The 18,081-nt window shown below is 37.8% G+C and overlaps 1 protein-coding gene across 1 annotated transcript in view; it reads left to right on the top strand.

The window, feature by feature from the left end:
* The window catches only part of LOC128695569 (uncharacterized), an 854,631-nt gene that overhangs the window by 593,024 nt on the left and 243,526 nt on the right, over window positions 1-18,081 (top strand). The window contains exons 12-16 of the mRNA XM_070093194.1: window positions 1,312-1,400; window positions 1,622-1,651; window positions 2,797-2,915; window positions 3,756-4,043; window positions 11,137-11,292. Of these exons, the coding sequence (XP_069949295.1) occupies window positions 1,312-1,400; window positions 1,622-1,651; window positions 2,797-2,915; window positions 3,756-4,043; window positions 11,137-11,292 (682 nt within the window). The remainder of the gene's footprint in view (window positions 1-1,311; window positions 1,401-1,621; window positions 1,652-2,796; window positions 2,916-3,755; window positions 4,044-11,136; window positions 11,293-18,081) is intronic.

The following is an 18,081-nucleotide window of genomic DNA, read 5'->3' as shown; positions in this document are numbered from 1 at the left end:
TCGGAGTGTGGAAATTAGGAAAAGGTGTGGAGTTAATAAAAGTATTAGTCAGAGGGCAGAAGAGGGGTTGTTGAGGTGGTTTGGTCATTTAGAGAGAATGGATCAAAGTAGAATGACATGGAAAGCATATAAATCTATAGGGGAAGGAAGGCGGGGTAGGGGTCGTCCTCGAAAGGGTTGGAGAGAGGGGGTAAAGGAGGTTTTGTGGGCAAGGGGCCTGGACTTCCAGCAAGCGTGCATGAGCGTGTTAGATAGGAGTGAATGGAGACGAATGGTACTTGGGACCTGACGATCTGTTGGAGTGTGAGCAGGGTAATATTTAGTGAAGGGATTCAGGGAAACCGGTTATTTTCATATAGTCGGACTTGAGTCCTGGAAATGGGAAGTACAATGCCTGCACTTTAAAGGAGGGGTTTGGGATATTGGCAGTTTGGAGGGATATGTTGTGTATCTTTATACGTATATGCTTCTAAACTGTTGTATTCTGAGCACCTCTGCAAAAACAGTGATAATGTGTGAGTGTGGTGAAAGTGTTGAATGATGATGAAAGTATTTTCTTTTTGGGGATTTTCTTTCTTTTTTGGGTCACCCTGCCTCGGTGGGAGACGGCCGACTTGTTGAAAAAAATAAAAACAAAAAAAAACATGCACATGGGTAGTTTTTTCCTAGTAGGCCTCTCCCTGTTTTAAGGCCTCGTAATTCATTTATTTCCTTATATTAATGTGTAAACTTCTGTCTTCTTATTAATATATAGTATTTAGGGCCTTGTTCTCTGTGGACATTTTCCTTTAATAAAGACTGGTGACAGAATTTCACCAGACATTTCTAAAGCCAGAAACCCCCAAAGCATTAGTAAAAGAATACTGTATTCTAGGCTGGCTAGCAAAGCAGTTGCCAGTTGCATGCATTGGTTAATAAAAGACTATCCTAAGCAAGTACATATGAGTGAAATATATTAACAACTAAACCACAAGTTGGAGATGAAAATATGATATTTTAGCCCATCTTAGACAACTACAAAGTTACTTGTTCCTTGATTATGGTCCAAAACAGACTGAAATATTTCCTTATTTCATCTGGGGGAAACATTGTCTATAAAGGATTGCAGCTTAATGCAGTTCTGTCTTTTTTTTTCCATAATCTCGGTATTTTATATTATTTTTCTCCAAGACTTAGGAACCATCATTGGGAAGGGTTTGGCTATCCCTATAGTAGTAGTGGCTCGATGGACAACTTTCAGTCAGTTGATCCTTTATCTACAGGTGTGAAATGTGTACATATTGGATCTAAAATTGTATGAAATTGTTTCAGTTGGAGCGTGAGAAGATCACATCTGATAGCACTCCCGTTGTTCCCAGTCGTAGCGCACGTTTTACCAGCAGAAGGGACCGAGGAACCAGGTGTGTATTTTCACATGTAGTGCAGTATATCGAGGGTAATAAATATATTATGTTAAAAATATTCTAAGTATTGTTTTCTTAGTAGACTAATAAATTTTTCTGTCCAAAAATTTCTATGGTTGCATGTGACAATATTTATGTAGTAATTTCTTAATGAATCATAGTCAGCAGGTGTAAATTTTTTACTCCGGAAGTAATAAGATTCTGTGTCATTTTCCTAGATTTGAGCAGATAGCGAACTTCTTTGAAATGTAAGGAAATTTACATCTTTTTGTGTATAATAATTGTAGATAAATAAAAGTAGTATCTTCTAATGCTGTATTTCTCCAATTGGCACTTCTTAGGTTACAAAAAAATGCAATTTCTTTACTTCTTTTAGTAAAAGCATTTATTTCAGCACACTGCAGTATAACATGCTTGATACAAAATATGCAATACCGTATTGTAAGTTGTTCTGAGCTTCTATGACTGTTATAACACTAACACAGAAGCTTGCACATGCAGGTCATCAGCTATTGCACATGATGTAATATATGTACATGAATGCAATACTCTGTAAAAGCTTATACAAGTGTAAAGTTTAATCGCATGTATCAGTGCTCAGCCAGAAATCGCAAGGTATTCTTGATATTTTGATATCAAATGCATCATTAAAGAACTGTATTGATTTGAGTATGTTAGGTATTGCCAAAATGAATCAAACGACTATGAGGCATAAGAAATTATTTTCATTTATGTATTTGTTAATCCATTAACAATTTTTATGGATACACAAGCTATTTTCTATACTGCATTTTTGCTAATAGTAATATACATGTAATTTCATAGAATCAATATAAAGGCATGCGATACCGACACAAAATTTAATCACTAAGGTGCATTTTGGTCCTGGGATCTTGGCCATTCTGAATGTACACAAGGGTTGCCTGGTTGACAAGGCAAGCACCAGACTAGCCTCGCCTATGGCTAGGCTCTGGGAGTAGAAAAACTCTCAGAACTTGACAAAGATAAAGGTATATGAGAGGATAAGAAGACATGAGCTGATATAGTGAGGGAAGGCACCAGAGAAGCGAGGTACGTATTGTGGCATGTCATGTGAGTGCAGTTTCTCGTGGTGGTGGGGCAAAGCTTGCCTGATTATCATATGGACCAGGGTCTCAGTAATATGCTATAATTTCCTGCACTTGTTTCACTATTTGTTGTTGCAATACAGCAGACTTACAAACAGTGCCTTATATAGTCAGGTGACTTCCCTGACTATACAATCTTATGGTTTCTTAATTTTATGTATACATTTGGAATGACAGGGTCCCATGGTTGAAATGTTTCCAATAAACATTTTGTCTTTTCCTGCTAAATTCATAGAATGTTTTCCTATTATTATTGTTTCTGTCAGGCATGCAACACAACCTGTAACAGATGATGAGGTGAGCCAAGCTGCATTGTTGGCCGATGCCTCAGATTCTGCCTCGGCCTCTCACGACTCCGACTCTGCTCCTCCACGTAGAGGCTCACGTGAGTACTTGGGAAAAAGCACTTGTAGCCTGATGTGTTGGTAAGAAAGGTGACATCTCTGTTGCAGTTGATAATACACATTTTGTTTATGTGCAAGAATCGTGCGTGTATAGAGGATGTGTCACTCTTTCACACCAGCCCTCATGCTTTAGTTGCCATGATCACAGATGATCAGTGAAAAGCTTGAGATTTGACTGCATGTGCATGCATCATCATAGGGTGCCAAGCAAGCACTAGCCACTGTGCTATGCTGTGGCCTCTAACACCAGCCATAATGTCACAAGTTACTGACAAAGTGAAACTCTTAATACTGATAGCAGCATTTGCTCCAAGACACTCAATCCTATTTATCTTGTGTTTTATTGAGTGATATTCACAATTTAAAATAATGTATTTATGTTTGTACTGTGATAAATAGCTTCCATTTCAAAATTCTTTAGTTTTAGTTACCAAACATGTATGGAAAGTTATTACTGAAAGATTTAATTAATCAAAAATACACATTGCATGTTCCATTGGTTTGGTATGAACACATTCACACATAATTTTACAGATATAGAAAATAACACTAAACAGATCAGGCAATCATAGTATGGATCAAAAATTATATTTATATATACGTATATACAGGAAACACTATTTGTCCTTAACTTTTAGAGAATGGCTTTCCCATCAATGTGGTTCATATAGTCAACCAAAAATAGCCATTGTCATGTTTGAATGAATCGTGTTGCTGAAAAGCCTTGTCTCTACCTAACCAATGTTGAGGTTAACTTGCCTAACCCCATGTCCCTTGACCTATCCCTGGCCCGATTTGAACTCCTGTGCTCCACTAACCAGTGCCATGGAAGAGTGGCACACCAGGAGATTCTAGTAGCAGTCACAACAGCATAAACAAGACTGGCAGCAGTAATAGTGTGGGTGCCCGTGTAGCCCTGTGGACAAAGAGACTGGAGGAGGAGCGATTATCAGCTCCTACTCTTGACGGTGCTCAGGGCATACGACATCGATCCCGTTCTGCACGCTTCAAGACACAACCGGTGACACTGGAGGAGGTGGCCCATGCACATGCCCTTAACAACCAGACCGTCAGCACCCCCACAGGAACCCCTGAGGAACAGGAACTAGGTACTAACAAGCACCCACCCCTACCCCAAAATGGACAGAATGGTGGCTTACCATACACAGTCTACCAGTATTTTGAAATTGCTCTTGAATTGTTGTTTTGAGTTAAACTCTTTTCTAATAAGAATGTATTGACAGATGCTGATACAGGTGCTCTTTGACTTAAGATGGTTTGACTTAAGATATTTTGACTTTATGGTGGTGCAAAAGCAATTACTTTAGAAACTTAATTACCCAGCATGAAGACAGAAAGTCTGTAACTTGCATTCATTTATTTACTTTCCAATACTGGAATTTAGTTATATTAATTATTTGTTTATTTACATATTCAGTGACAGTAGTTATTTATGTATTTATTTAGCATATCATATTCACATTTGACTTACAATGGGTTCATCAGAATGTAATCCCATCGTAAGTCAAGGAGCACCTGTATAGTTCTCTTCTAACATGAAACCCGAGAGCTATTTCAGAATACTGCATAGAATTGCATGCTGCAGATCTTGAGCATTTTTGTGCATGATAGTTGCATTTCTCTAATTTTCATTGTCTGCTGGACAGATCATCTACATTTTATTCCTGCTAACATTGACATATCCAAGAGGACAAAACTTTCCCATATTAATTCATTTTTTTGGAATGCAAGAATGTAGCTTGTCTTTTAGAAGAGTATTTAAATTACTGTGTGTGTGTTTTACACTTACATGTATATGTATGAATAAATATAAATGTGTATATATGTCCTCCGTAAGCCATGCGTGTTGTAAGAGGTGACTAAAATGCTGGGAGCAAGGGACTAGTAACCCCTTCTCCTGCATACATTACTGAAGTTGAAAAGAGAAATTTTTGTTTTTCTTTTTGGGCCACCCTACTTCGGTGGGATACAGCCAGTTTGTTGAAAGAAGATGTATATGTGTATGTATATATATATATATTCTTTATTTATATTTATATTTTAACATGTTGGCCATTTCCCACCGAGGTAGGGTGACCCAAAAAGAAAGAAAAAACTTTCATCATCATTCAACACTTTTACCATCACTCATACATAATCACTGTCTTTGCAGAGACGCTCAGATACGACAGTTTAGGCATCCCTCCAAACTGCCAGTATCCTAAACCCCTCCTTTAAAGTGCAGGCATTGTACTTCCCATTTCCAGGACTCAAGTCCAGCTACCCAGTTTCCCTGCATCCCTTCACAAAATATTACCCTGCTCACACTCCAACAGCTGGAAGTCCACAAAACTTCCTTTACCCCTTCCTCCATCCTTTTTGGGGACGACCCCTACCCCGCCTTCCTTCCCCAATAGATTTGTATGCTCTCCAAGTCGTTATACTTTGTTCCACTTGAGGTATGGGAGGTAATCAGGTGTAAGCTAAGGAAGGGTGAGGCTGCTGTAATTACTGTGATTGAGAGTTCTTCACTAGGTGTCCCATAGCTCATGCATTGAGGTCCATGGTTCAGTTCCCAGTATGGGTGGAAGCATTTGGGCATGTTTCCTTAAAGCACCTGCTATCCCTGTTCACCTAGTAGTAAATAGGTACTTGGATGTTAGCCGACTGATGTGGGTAGCATCTTTGGGACAAAATTAACCTAATTTGCCCAAAATGCTCTGCATAATCAGGGGCTTTCTATATAGATTGTCAGTGATGTCAACTAGGTCTTTATAAGTTGTATCATGTACTTGTAGAAATAAAGGTTATTATTATTAACGCACTTCATTTGAAAGGAACAAGCTGCCATAATAAGATATTCGATCTGCTGCTCATATGCATACCTCATGATCATTTGTTCAGTACTGTGCTTCTTGTTTACAATGCTCTTTCATCAAAGTTGCAACTAGAGCTCTATATCTGCAAAAAAAAAAATACTTAATAGAAAATAATGAAGAATAGCATTTGTATTATCAAAATTTTAAAAGTTTCCTAATAGACTCATTGACATCATGTTTGAGAGTTATAATTAAAATTTCATTTTATATTTTCCCTCACTTTTTTCAGCTTCCTTAACTACAGCACCTGTTGTTCTTCATGAAACCTGACATAAAAGTTGCACTAATACTTCTCAGTTCTACAAAATTCACATAATGAACAAAAAAAGAACAGATGCTATGAGATTTATGTCTTAAGAAACTGTTAACTATAAGCTTTGACTACTGCCCAGCGTTGGTTCCATTGATTTATTATGCCCTTATTTCCAGGATTCGTATTATCGTTTTCTACATTTCATATCATCACAATTTTCTTGCCAGAAATAAAAGTAATAAAGAAAATAAAGATCCTCTTTGTTGAGGCCTGGTCACAGACCGGGCCGCGGGGGCGTTGACCCCCGAAACTCTCTCCAGGTAAACTCCAGGTAAAACACTGTTCAACCCTATTTGTATGAATACATTCATTGTTATCAAGAGTTGAACATGGAATTTTTCTGGCTTTTAACCCTTTGACTGTCGCGGCCGTATATATACGTCTTACGAGGTACCGTGTTTGACGTATATACAGTGGACCCCCGGTTAACGATATTTTTTCACTCCAGAAGTATGTTCAGGTGCCAGTACTGACCAAATTTGTTCCCATAAGAAATATTGTGAAGTAGATTAGTCCATTTCAGACCCCCAAACATACACGTACAAACGCACTTACATAAATACACTTACATAATTGGTCGCATTCGGAGGTAATTGTTATGCGGGGGTCCACTGTATACAGTGGACCCCCGCATAACGATTACCTCCGAATGCGACCAATTATGTAAGTGTATTTATGTAAGTGCGTTTGTACGTGTATGTTTGGGGGTCTGAAATGGACTAATCTACTTCACAATATTCCTTATGGGAATAAATTCGGTCAGTACTGGCACCTGAACATACTTATGGAGTGAAAAAATATCGTTAACCGGGGGTCCACTGTACTCATAAATTCTAGCGGCTTCAAATCAAGCAGGAGAAAGCTGGTAGGCCCACATGTGAGAGAATGGGTCTGTGTGGTCAGTGTGCACCATATAAAAAAAATCCTGGAGCACGCACTGCATAATGAGAAAAAAAAAAACTCCGACCGTTTTTTTTAATTAAAATGCCGACTTTGTGGTCTATTTTCGTATAGTATTTATGGTTGTATTCTCGTTTTCTTGGTCTCATTTGATAGAATGGAAAACATATTATAGAAATAGAGGTGATTTTGAGTGATTTTACTATAAAAAGAACCTAGAAATGGAGCTCAAAGTAGGGGAAATGTTTGATTTTTGCCAATGTTCAAAAGTAAACAAATGATGCCATTGTCCAATAAATATCCAACTAGCCAGTCATGCAGTCATGAATGGGTTGATGTTATTTATACAATTATTACAGTATTGCAGTAGTCTGCATAATAGTAAGTCTTCTATTTTTTGTTTGAATAAAAATTTAAAATAGAAAGCAAGAGTAATATCAGAGGGGCCTGGAGACATGACTGATGAGCTAAGAAAATGTTATTTTAGAGCCAGGAATGTCTGCATTGTTCATTCTGGACCTTATTTTGAAATTGTCATATTTTTTAGTTTTTGTGAAATTGGCCAAATTGCAAATTTCTGACCACATTATTAGATAGTTGAAATTGGTAAATGGGCAGTTTCTTGTACTCAGTCGATAGAAAAAATGGAGTTCTAAAGAAATAGCTATGAGTTTGGGCGACTGGAACAATGGAATTAGCCGAAAATGGGGCTCAAAGTGGGCGAAATAGCCGATTTGTAAACAGTGCCGAGGTCGCTAACTTCGCGAGAGCATAATTCCGTCAGTTTTCCATCAAATTTCGTTTTTTTGGTGTCATTACAATCGGGAAAAGATTCTCTATCATTTCACAAGAAAAAATTTTTTTTTTTTAAATTTTGCGACACCAGGAGACATCTCAGGATTGGGGGTTGCGACAGTCAAAGGGTTAATAATTAATCCACACCCCTTAGATCACAAGATATGGTGTTTGTCAGGCTAAAACACTCAAAGTGAGGTAAATTCATCTCTTTTTAGTGTACAGGATGGTTCTTGTACTGTCTGTCTAAATGCAAAAGTTGATAATCATGGCATATTTTGAGCATTTATTGCTTCTGTAATATCAATTCAATTCATTTCGAAGTTTATTCTCTATAAGGATTACAATGCTGAGTTTACAGAATTTGGTTATTGTGTGGTTTACATGTAGTGGTGGTTCCTTTGTGGTTCCTTTGTGTATGTACTTCAGTCTTACTTCTAATTGCTTTTGAAATTTGGTTTTCATGGCACTTCCTTCTTTCATGAGAAGTGCATTGATTTCAATTTAGATATTGTTATGGACGGGGCGATAACAATTCTAGATCGATACTGATGCTTTTCTATATTTTTTATTGTCAAAATTATGATAATTATGTTCACTATTGAGGGAATGCTTTTTGCTCAATATACATTTAATAACCTGGGGGGTTAAATATTAAATAATGAGACATAATGAGAAATCAGTTATGAAAATAAAAGTCTGAACAATTCCCAGCTATATTAAACATAAAACTAAAGCATTTAATGCACTTTATTTAAAGCCTTAAATTTTTTAAAAACTGAAAAAGCGAACATTATTGTAATAGCCTGAAATTGAAGTATAAAATTATAGTACTTGACTTGGACAGTTCAGTCAGTAGTCACTCTGTGTCCACTTATATGAGTGAGTGTGAGAGTGAGAGTGAGAATGTGAGAGAGTGTGAGAGTGAGAATGTGAGAGTGAGAGTGTGAGAGTGAGAGTGTGAGAGTGAGAGAGTGAGAGAGTGAGAGTGTGAGAGAGTGTGAGAGTGAGAATGTGAGAGTGAGAGTGAGAGTGTGAGAGTGAGAGTGTGAGAGTGAGAGTGTGAGAGTGAGAGTGTGAGAGAGTGTGAGAGTGAGAATGTGAGAGTGAGAGTGAGAGTGTGAGAGTGAGAGTGTGAGAGTGAGAGAGTGAGAGTGTGAGAGTGTGAGAGTGAGAGAGTGAGAGTGAGAGTGTGAGAGTGTGTGAGAGTGAGAGTGTGTGAGAGTGAGAGTGAGAGTGTGTGAGAGTGAGAGTGTGTGAGAGTGAGAGTGTGTGAGAGTGAGAGTGTGTAAGAGTGAGTGTGAGTGTGTGAGAGTGTGTGTGAGAGTGAGTGTGTGAGTGTGTGTGTGTGTGTGAGAGTGTGAGTGTGTGAGAGTGTGTGTGAGTGTGTGAGAGTGTGAGTGTGATAGTGTGAGTGTGAAACTGAGTGTGAGAATGTGTGTGAGAGAGAGAGAGAAACCCCCTCACAGTTGTGAAATAGTGTTAATTTTATTATTTGTAAGCACATGTAATATTAAAGGCATCTGCTGGTATTAACAGCAACTTTTTCACTGGTACCGTTACCATAAAAATGGCGGATAATCACTGATACCGATACTTTGTCCCACCCATACTCGTTATATACTGGTACATACCTTGCTTGTTTCCTCTTAATACTATTTTGACTCTTTACTATTGTTTCCTCTAATCCTATTTGCACACTTATTTTTGGGGGTTACACCTTTTTGTTTATATTTTTTCATTTATTCGTGCAGTGCAAATCTTAGTTTATTCCTTCAAATTGTGGTACTTGATCTTCATAGGTATGATAGACATCTGCAAGATCATTCTCTGGTGGTTGGACTGTTATGAAAGTATTTGACAAAAATTAGCACTTTTGGTTTAATTATGCATTAGGCTTTAAAAAAAAAAGGTGTACAGAAACTTCAGGAATGTATGCTGGAAATAGATATCGGTAAACAGTAGTGTGAATCATAATGGTGGTGGGAATTTTCAGTAGACCCTTCTCATTGGTGTTGGCTTATAAATATACATGCCACAGCTTTAGCAGTACTGTAGTTATAAACATTGGAAAACTGTTTAATACTAACATGAAATTCTTCATGTAACTCAGACATTCCTCATGTATGATTTATCCAAATTTCTCTTTTAAGTTTTTCTTTTTCGGGCCACCCTGCCTTGGTGGGAATCAGCCAGTGTGATAATAAAAAAAATAATAATAAAAATATTCTCTTTTAAGCAAAAAATTGTAAATTCACGTGCATTATATTGTGGGGTCTCTTTAAATACCATTACAGAACATAAAGGCACAATACCATAACTGGATCACTACGCAGGTAACTCCCACAGAGGAGAAAGAAATTTATGAAGACATTTAGGTCCACCTTGGACCATTAATTCAATTCAAATCAAATTTGCATTTTTCTTCAGTGTACAATGTGTGATTTACAGGTTATAAGATATTGTTAAGCACTAAGAAAGCCACTAACATGCCTGGGCATTTTGGTTCAAGTTGGACCAAAACATTGTCATAAGTTTCTCCTTCATGCAGGTTATTTGTGTGAATACTGGTACTGGTACACTTTTCCTACATTTGTATATTATGAAACCCACTTACGTGTGTGCGCGCGCGTTCACACGTACACACACATGGGCATAAACATGCACACGTGCATAAACACACACACACTATGAGGCACAGCAGCTAAGAGGGTCAAAGTAATTAAATGAATTTTGATAAAGAAATGCCTTGAAATCATGTTGCGTAAAAAAAAAAAAATGAGAAAAAAATATTTTTTCCATCATTTATTTTCTTTAAGTTTTTTTACATGCATAAGTAGTGTTTTAAAGCAAGTTTTTTGTAAGAGTTGAGACGTTGACTTTCTCACTCGTACTTATGGTGCCCCATATGTAATTTGTGATTTTACTGTTATTTTTTGTATGTATAATCATTATTTATAATTAAATATTTGTTTAAATTATTTATATTTAAAATGTTTACATTTATAAATATTTATATTAAATAATTGTAATGTTATTTAATAGTTATATTACAGTGTTTATAATTATGATTTATTGTATTTTGATTATATTATTATTTTGTATTATTATTTCAGTATTATTTTTATTGTATTATTTCTTTATTTTTTAATGTAGCAGCTTTGGCATCACTGTCTTACCATACACACATTAACAAATTTTGTAGACATTAGAGGTTGCAATATTCAAGAAAAATTAGATATAGTATTATTAAACTACCTGCCGTCAGTCTTAGTCTCGGTGCAGGTACGGTACTAATCTTTCATTTGAAATTAGCGAGTGGTTTCCGTGCTGCTCGTGATGCCGTTTTAAGGAACTCTGCTGAGGTGATGCAGGGGCTCACTCCGGGTTCTTCACCGAGACGACGCCCTGGCAGCAGGAAGACTTCACTCAATGAACCCGATGATGAGTACTCATCAGATCCAGTGCGAGGTAGGTTCACATATTATACAGTGGTACCCCGGGTTTCGGCCATAATTCGTTCCAGAAGGCTGTTCAGGTGCCATTACTGAACGAATTTGTTCCCATAAGGAATAATGTAAATTAGATTAGTCCGTTTCAGACCTCCAAAAATACACTTACAAAAGCACTTAGAATAATACACTTACATAATTGTTTGAGTTGGGAGCTGTACGAAACTTGGGGTACCACTGTAAAATGTTGCAACCTTTTTGATGTTCACTGGGTGGAATTTGTATATAGTCAGTTCTCCTGTGAAACTCTTCTATATTAGTGCAATTTTTTATAAAAGCGATTGAAAAAAGTATATCTGAAAATGAATTGTGTATGGAAAGGCCTCTATGGTATGTATTATACAATTTCAGGTGCATTGTTTCTCAGCCACATTTACAAAAAAAATCACATTGTGTAGACCAGCTTCATAAGAGAGGTTACTGTACTTTCTTTATCACTGCGACCATCTCCCACCAAGGAAGGGTGACCCCCCCAAAAAAAAAAAAAAAAAATAAGAAAACTCATTCACTGTCAACCATTTGTAGAGTTTGTATTGGTGAACTGTATTTGTTGAAGATTACTAATTTCACTGTGCAATACTAGACTGATTGTGTTTTGGGCTTGTTCCTGTTTATATTGAAGAGTAGAGGGTAAAAGTAGGTGGGTTGTGCTTCAGAGATATTACTCTGTGTTTGCATTAAACCATTATAAACACTTGATTGGTGAAAAGTGAAAAAGCCACTAGGGCAGAGTAATGAAATGTAGGTAAAAAAAGATTTGTGTATTACGGCATCAGGCAGAAACACTCTTCGTCGTGCAACACTTGGGTACCTTTATTGTGGAAACGTTTTGCTATCCACTGGCTTCCTCAGTCCAATACAGAGAAGAATGCTTGAAGATCAGAAGGAGTTTGAGGTAATCAGTCAAGATCGATGGACTGAACACAACTCCAGTCTGAGGGACTAATTACCTCAAGCTCCATTTCCCTCTGAGGATGATGAAACATTTCACAATACAGATACACAAGTGTTGCATCAGCGTCTAATTCATCAGGTTGTCGGTTCACTGAACCAGTTATCTACATGCTCTTTGTCAAGTATGCTGTCAGAGCTCTTACTAAAGAAACTCTTCAGGCCAGGTACAGGTGTTTCTCGACTTTAGATATTTCGACTTTACGATGGTACAAAAGCAATTACTTTGGAGATGAGACTTAAGATAATAGACTGGTTATAAATGACCATAATTTTTAAAGGGGTGGACTGGTAAGCCAGCGGAAGGCCTCGGTCAGATGACCAAAAGCTCCAAAGGCGGGTCATCATCTGACTAAGACCCGCGTCAGGAAACATTTGTCCTGTTTCCTGACGAACCTTACCTAACCTAACCTAACTTAAGATAATTACCCAGCATGAAGGTGGGAAGTCTATAACTTGTATATATTTTTTTTTTACTTTTCAGTATTGGTATGTAGTTAAAGTAAATATTTGTTTATTTACATAGTGACAGTAATTATTTAGTTATTTAGCATATCACATTCATTTTCGATATATTTTCGACTTACGATGGGTTCATCAGAACATGACTCCCATCGTAAGTTAAGTAGCACCTGTCTGTGCTAATACTGCTGAACCAGGTAAAGAAATGCATCCAGGCCATATTAACCCTTTGAGGGTCGACAGGCCCTCTCCAAAACTCATTCTCAGGGTCGGCCAAATTTAAAAAAAAAAAAATTATTTTCTCTTATGAAAAGATAGAGAATCTTTTCCCGATCATAAAGACACCAAAAGTTTGAAATTTGATAGAAAACTTACGGAATTATGCTCTCGCAAAGTTAGCGGTCTCGGCGATGTTTACGCATCGGCGATTTTGCCCACTTTGAGCCCCATTTTCGGCCAATTTCACTGTACTAGTCGACAAAAAACATGAATATTTCGCTAGAACTCCATTTTTTCTATCGAATGGGTGCAAGAAACCACTCATTTATGAAATTCAACTATCCAGTACAGTGGTCAGAATTTAGCAATTTTGCCAATTTCACACAAATTTCAAAAGATGCCAATTTCCGAATAGGGTCCAGAATAAACAAGAAAGACATTCCTGGCACTAAAATGACATTTCCTCTAGTCATTAGTCATGTCTCAAGGCCCCTCTTATATTCTTTTGCTTTCCACTTTGAATTTTTATTTTCACAAAAAATATAAGATTTACTGTTATGCAGACTACTGCATTAGTGTAAAAAATGGTATAAATATTATTGGTGCACTTGTGAAAGAATATTAGACTCACCAGTTGACGTGTATTGCACGCTTGGCACGATTTGTTTACTTTTGAAGTTTGGTAAAAATCGAACATTTCTGCTACTTTGAGCTCAATTTCAAGGCACCTTTCTTTGTAAAACCAGTCAAAATCATCTCAATTTCTGTAATATGTCTTCCATTCTATAAAATGAGACCAAGAAAACTAGAATACAACAATAAATACCATACGAAAATACAATGCAAAGTCGCTGATTTATTAAAAAAAAATGGTCAAAGTTTTTTTTTTCTCATTATGCACTGTGTGCTGCAGGAATTTTTTTAGACTGTGCACACTGACCACATAGACCCATTCTTTCATATGAAGGCCTACCAGCTTTCTCCCACTAGATTTGAGGCCGCTAGAATTTATGAGTACTAGTACGTCAAAAACCCCTACGCGTAAGACGTACTAGTACGACGAAAACCCTCAAAGGGTTAAGTAATCAAGTCCTGAGGCTGCATACGGTAAGTTTAGATCCCCCAGTAGCAAAACTTTTATCTAGCTCCTTGATAACAGCAGTGCACGTGACTGGGAGCCATTACTGACGGGATGGCACTAACAGGTCCAGTGTTTGAAAAAGACGGTTTATGGTATTTATTGAGAATAATATTTCGCAGGTGGGGATATAGTTTTGGAGTGGTTGGTGCAATTATTTAATAAATGTATGGAAGAGGGTAAGGTACCTAGGGATTGGCAGAGAGCATGCATAGTTCCTTTGTATAAAGGCAAAGGGGATAAAAGAGAGTGCAAAAATTATAGGGGGATAAGTCTGCTGAGTATACCTGGTAAAGTGTATGGTAGAGTTATTATTGAAAGAATTAAGAGTAAGACAGAGAATAGGATAGCAGATGAACAAGGAGGCTTTAGGAAAGGTAGGGGGTGTGTGGACCAGGTGTTTACAGTGAAACATATAAGTGAACAGTATTTAGATAAGGCTAAAGAGGTCTTTGTGGCATTTATGGATTTGGAGAAGGCGTATGACAGGGTGGATAGGGGGGCAATGTGGCAGATGTTGCAAATGTATGGTGTAGGAGGTAGGTTACTGAAAGCAGTGAAGAGTTTTTACGAGGATAGTGAGGCTCAAGTTAGAGTATGTAGGAAAGAGGGAAATTATTTCCCAGCAAAAGTAGGCCTTAGACAAGGATGTGTGATGTCACCGTGGTTGTTTAATATATTTATAGATGGGGTTGTAAGAGAAGTAAATGTGAGGGTCTTGGCAAGAGGCGTGGAGTTAAAAGATAAAGAATCACACACAAAGTGGGAGTTGTCACAGCTGCTCTTTGCTGATGACACTGTGCTCTTGGGAGATTCTGAAGAGAAGTTGCAGAGATTGGTGGATGAATTTGGTAGGGTGTGCAAAAGAAGAAAATTAAAGGTGAATACAGGAAAGAGTAAGGTTATGAAGATAACAAAAAGATTAGGTGATGAAAGATTGAATATCAGATTGGAGGGAGAGAGTATGGAGGAGGTGAATGTATTCAGATATTTGGGAGTGGACGTGTCAGTGGATGGGTCTATGAAAGATGAGGTGAATCATAGAATTGATGAGGGGAAAAGGGTGAGTGGTGCACTTAGGAGTCTGTGGAGACAAAGAACTTTGTCCTTGGAGGCAAAGAGGGGAATGTATGAGAGTATAGTTTTACCAACACTCTTATATGGGTGTGAAGCATGGGTGATGAATGTTGCAGCGAGAAGAAGGCTGGAGGCAGTGGAGATGTCATGTCTGAGGGCAATGTGTGGTGTGAATATAATGCAGAGAATTCGTAGTTTGGAAGTTAGGAGGAGGTGCGGGATTACCAAAACTGTTGTCCAGAGGGCTGAGGAAGGGTTGTTGAGGTGGTTCGGACATGTAGAGAGAATGGAGCGAAACAGAATGACTTCAAGAGTGTATCAGTCTGTAGTGGAAGGAAGGCGGGGTAGGGGTTGGCCTAGGAAAGGTTGGAGAGAGGGGGTAAAGGAGGTTTTGTGTGCGAGGGGCTTGGACTTCCAGCAGGCATGCGTGAGCGTGTTTGATAGGAGTGAATGGAGACAAATGGTTTTTAATACTTGACGTGCTGTTGGAGTGTGAGCAAAGTAACATTTATGAAGGGGTTCAGGGAAACCGGCAGGCCAGACTTGAGTCCTGGAGATGGGAAGTACAGTGCCTGCACTCTGAAGGAGGGGTGTTAATGTTGCAGTTTAAAAACTGTAGTGTAAAGCACCCTTTTGGCAAGACAGTGATGGAGTGAATGATGGTGAAAGTTTTTCTTTTTCGGGCCACCCTGCCTTGGTGGGAATCGGCCAGTGTGATAATAATAAAAATAATATTTCGCCTTCTCATTAAATGTCATAAGTCATAATTTGCGTCTTATTCACACATTTGTTAGTAAATATCATTGTTATACAGGTTAATAATCTTAGAATGCTGAAAGCAAGGGGCTAGTAGCCCCTTCTCCAGTATAAATTACCAAATGTCCCACCAAGGCAGGTCACCCTGCCTTGGTGGGATATGGCCGGTGTGTTAAAAAAAAAAAAAATACAGGTCCAGTATTATGAACCACTTTCACCCAAAATGAGTGAAAGTGGTACATAATACTGTCTTATGTTCCTCTTATGTGGCTAACAGCCAGCTAACATTTGGTTAGTCCATGAAGAGGTTCACAAGGATTGTAGGATTGTAAAGTCATCCAACCTAGCATGACCTGGGCCAGAAACACAAACAGCTGAATATAGACCCCTGTTTCATATTTCATAGTTTTAGAACCCTGTTCGTATTTGATGGTTTTTGTTATGGTGTGACACGGCCCTTACCAGTGTTTTAACAAAAGGAAATATAACACCAGAAGGACTAGCTAGAACTATCCGTAACTTAGACTAAAATGAATTCTGGCATTGGTTTAGCTACAAGTACAGTATACAATGTACATGTGTCTGGTGTTAGTTACACAAGGATGTTTTGATATTTCAAATATGATTCTTTGTATAATTAGGAATTTTTTAATACACAGTATTAATTTCACCATCTATTTCCATCATTTATTCTGTTATTTGCTTTATCTTCTATTTGTTGATAAATTTACTCCCGATTATCTGAATACCTTCACTTCCTCTGTTGGTCTTTCTTTTATTTTGACCATTAATCTTTTATTCCTTTTCCCCTTTTTTTTTATTTAGTTTCATTATCTTACTCTTTTTTCTGCATTTTTCTGCTTCCTCACTAGACATTAGTAAATATGTGTTATAATAAATTTTCTTAACACAATAAATGAAAAGTATGAAAGGGAGAGATAAATGAAACTGGATTGTTTGATAATCATGATATTATTTTCATGGAAAGTGTTAAGTCAATATTGGTCATTCACTGGTGCATGGCGAAGGTGGTGCATGGCGAAGGTGGTGCATGGCTGGGAGTGATTTGTGTCGTGGGTATGGGAGTAAATTCTTGGGTAGCAGTGGTTTTGATAAGGACGTGCCTTGTATTGGCCAGTAGGCCTTCTGCAGTGTTCCTCCATTCTTATGTTTAAAGGTAAGGGGAAGAGGTAGAGGTGTTGATGGAAGGACAAAGACATATGCATTAATTCTAGTCTTTAAGGAAGAATTGGTATCAGTTAAGAAGTCACAGAGAATTTGTTTTAAAAGTGGAAACTTCAGAGTGGAGGGCAGGCAGTGAAGAAAAGGTAGAGAAAATAAACCAGAAAACCCTCCATTGTCTTGGATGTAAAATGATCCTGAGAGAGATAAATGAGAGATATTCAGAGATGTAAAAAATGATTCTTAGAAATATAAAGAGTAATGCAAGGTATTCTTAGAAGTTTTTTTTAGTTGTGGCGGAGGTTAGTTAGATATGTTATGAACACGATTACATTGTATATCTGTGCTGTTACCCTTTCATGATTGAAATGTACATAGAAGAATGTGTCTCTCTGACTAACATAGTGGGAATAAGTGCTAGCACTGTTTCTCAATGACTTGCATAATGGGAACAAGTGCTAGCACTGTTTCTCAGTGACTTGCATAATGGGAACAAGTGCTAGCACTGTTTCCCTGTGACTCATAGTGAGAACAAGTGTTTCTCAGTGACTTACATAGTGGGAACAAATGCTAGCACTTTCTCAGTGATTTACATAGTGGGAACAAGTGCTAGCAATGTTTCTCTGTGACTTACATTGTGATAACAAGTGCTAGCACCGTTTCTCAGTAGCTTACATAGTGGGAACAAGTACTAGCACTATTTCTTAGTGATTACATGGTGGGAACAAGTGCTAGCACTGTTTACCCTTAAGTTACGCAGTGGGAAAAAGTGCTAGCTTCGTTTTGCTGTTGGATTACTTGACTAGCATGTTTCATACTAGCTGTGATGAAAGCGCTCTGTCATGACTCCCTAAATTGCAATAATACAATTACAAACAGACCACAGAACGGGTGGAGTTTGAACCCATGGCGAGTGAGTCCTGGTGTTTTAGGACTCACTTGCTGTAGGTTCAGATCCCACCT

Source organism: Cherax quadricarinatus, chromosome 42 (assembly GCF_038502225.1).
Source record: "Cherax quadricarinatus isolate ZL_2023a chromosome 42, ASM3850222v1, whole genome shotgun sequence".
NCBI lineage: Eukaryota > Metazoa > Arthropoda > Malacostraca > Decapoda > Parastacidae > Cherax > Cherax quadricarinatus.
Note: the sequence above shows the minus strand (reverse complement) of the source record. Positions and strands in the feature narration are given on the sequence as shown.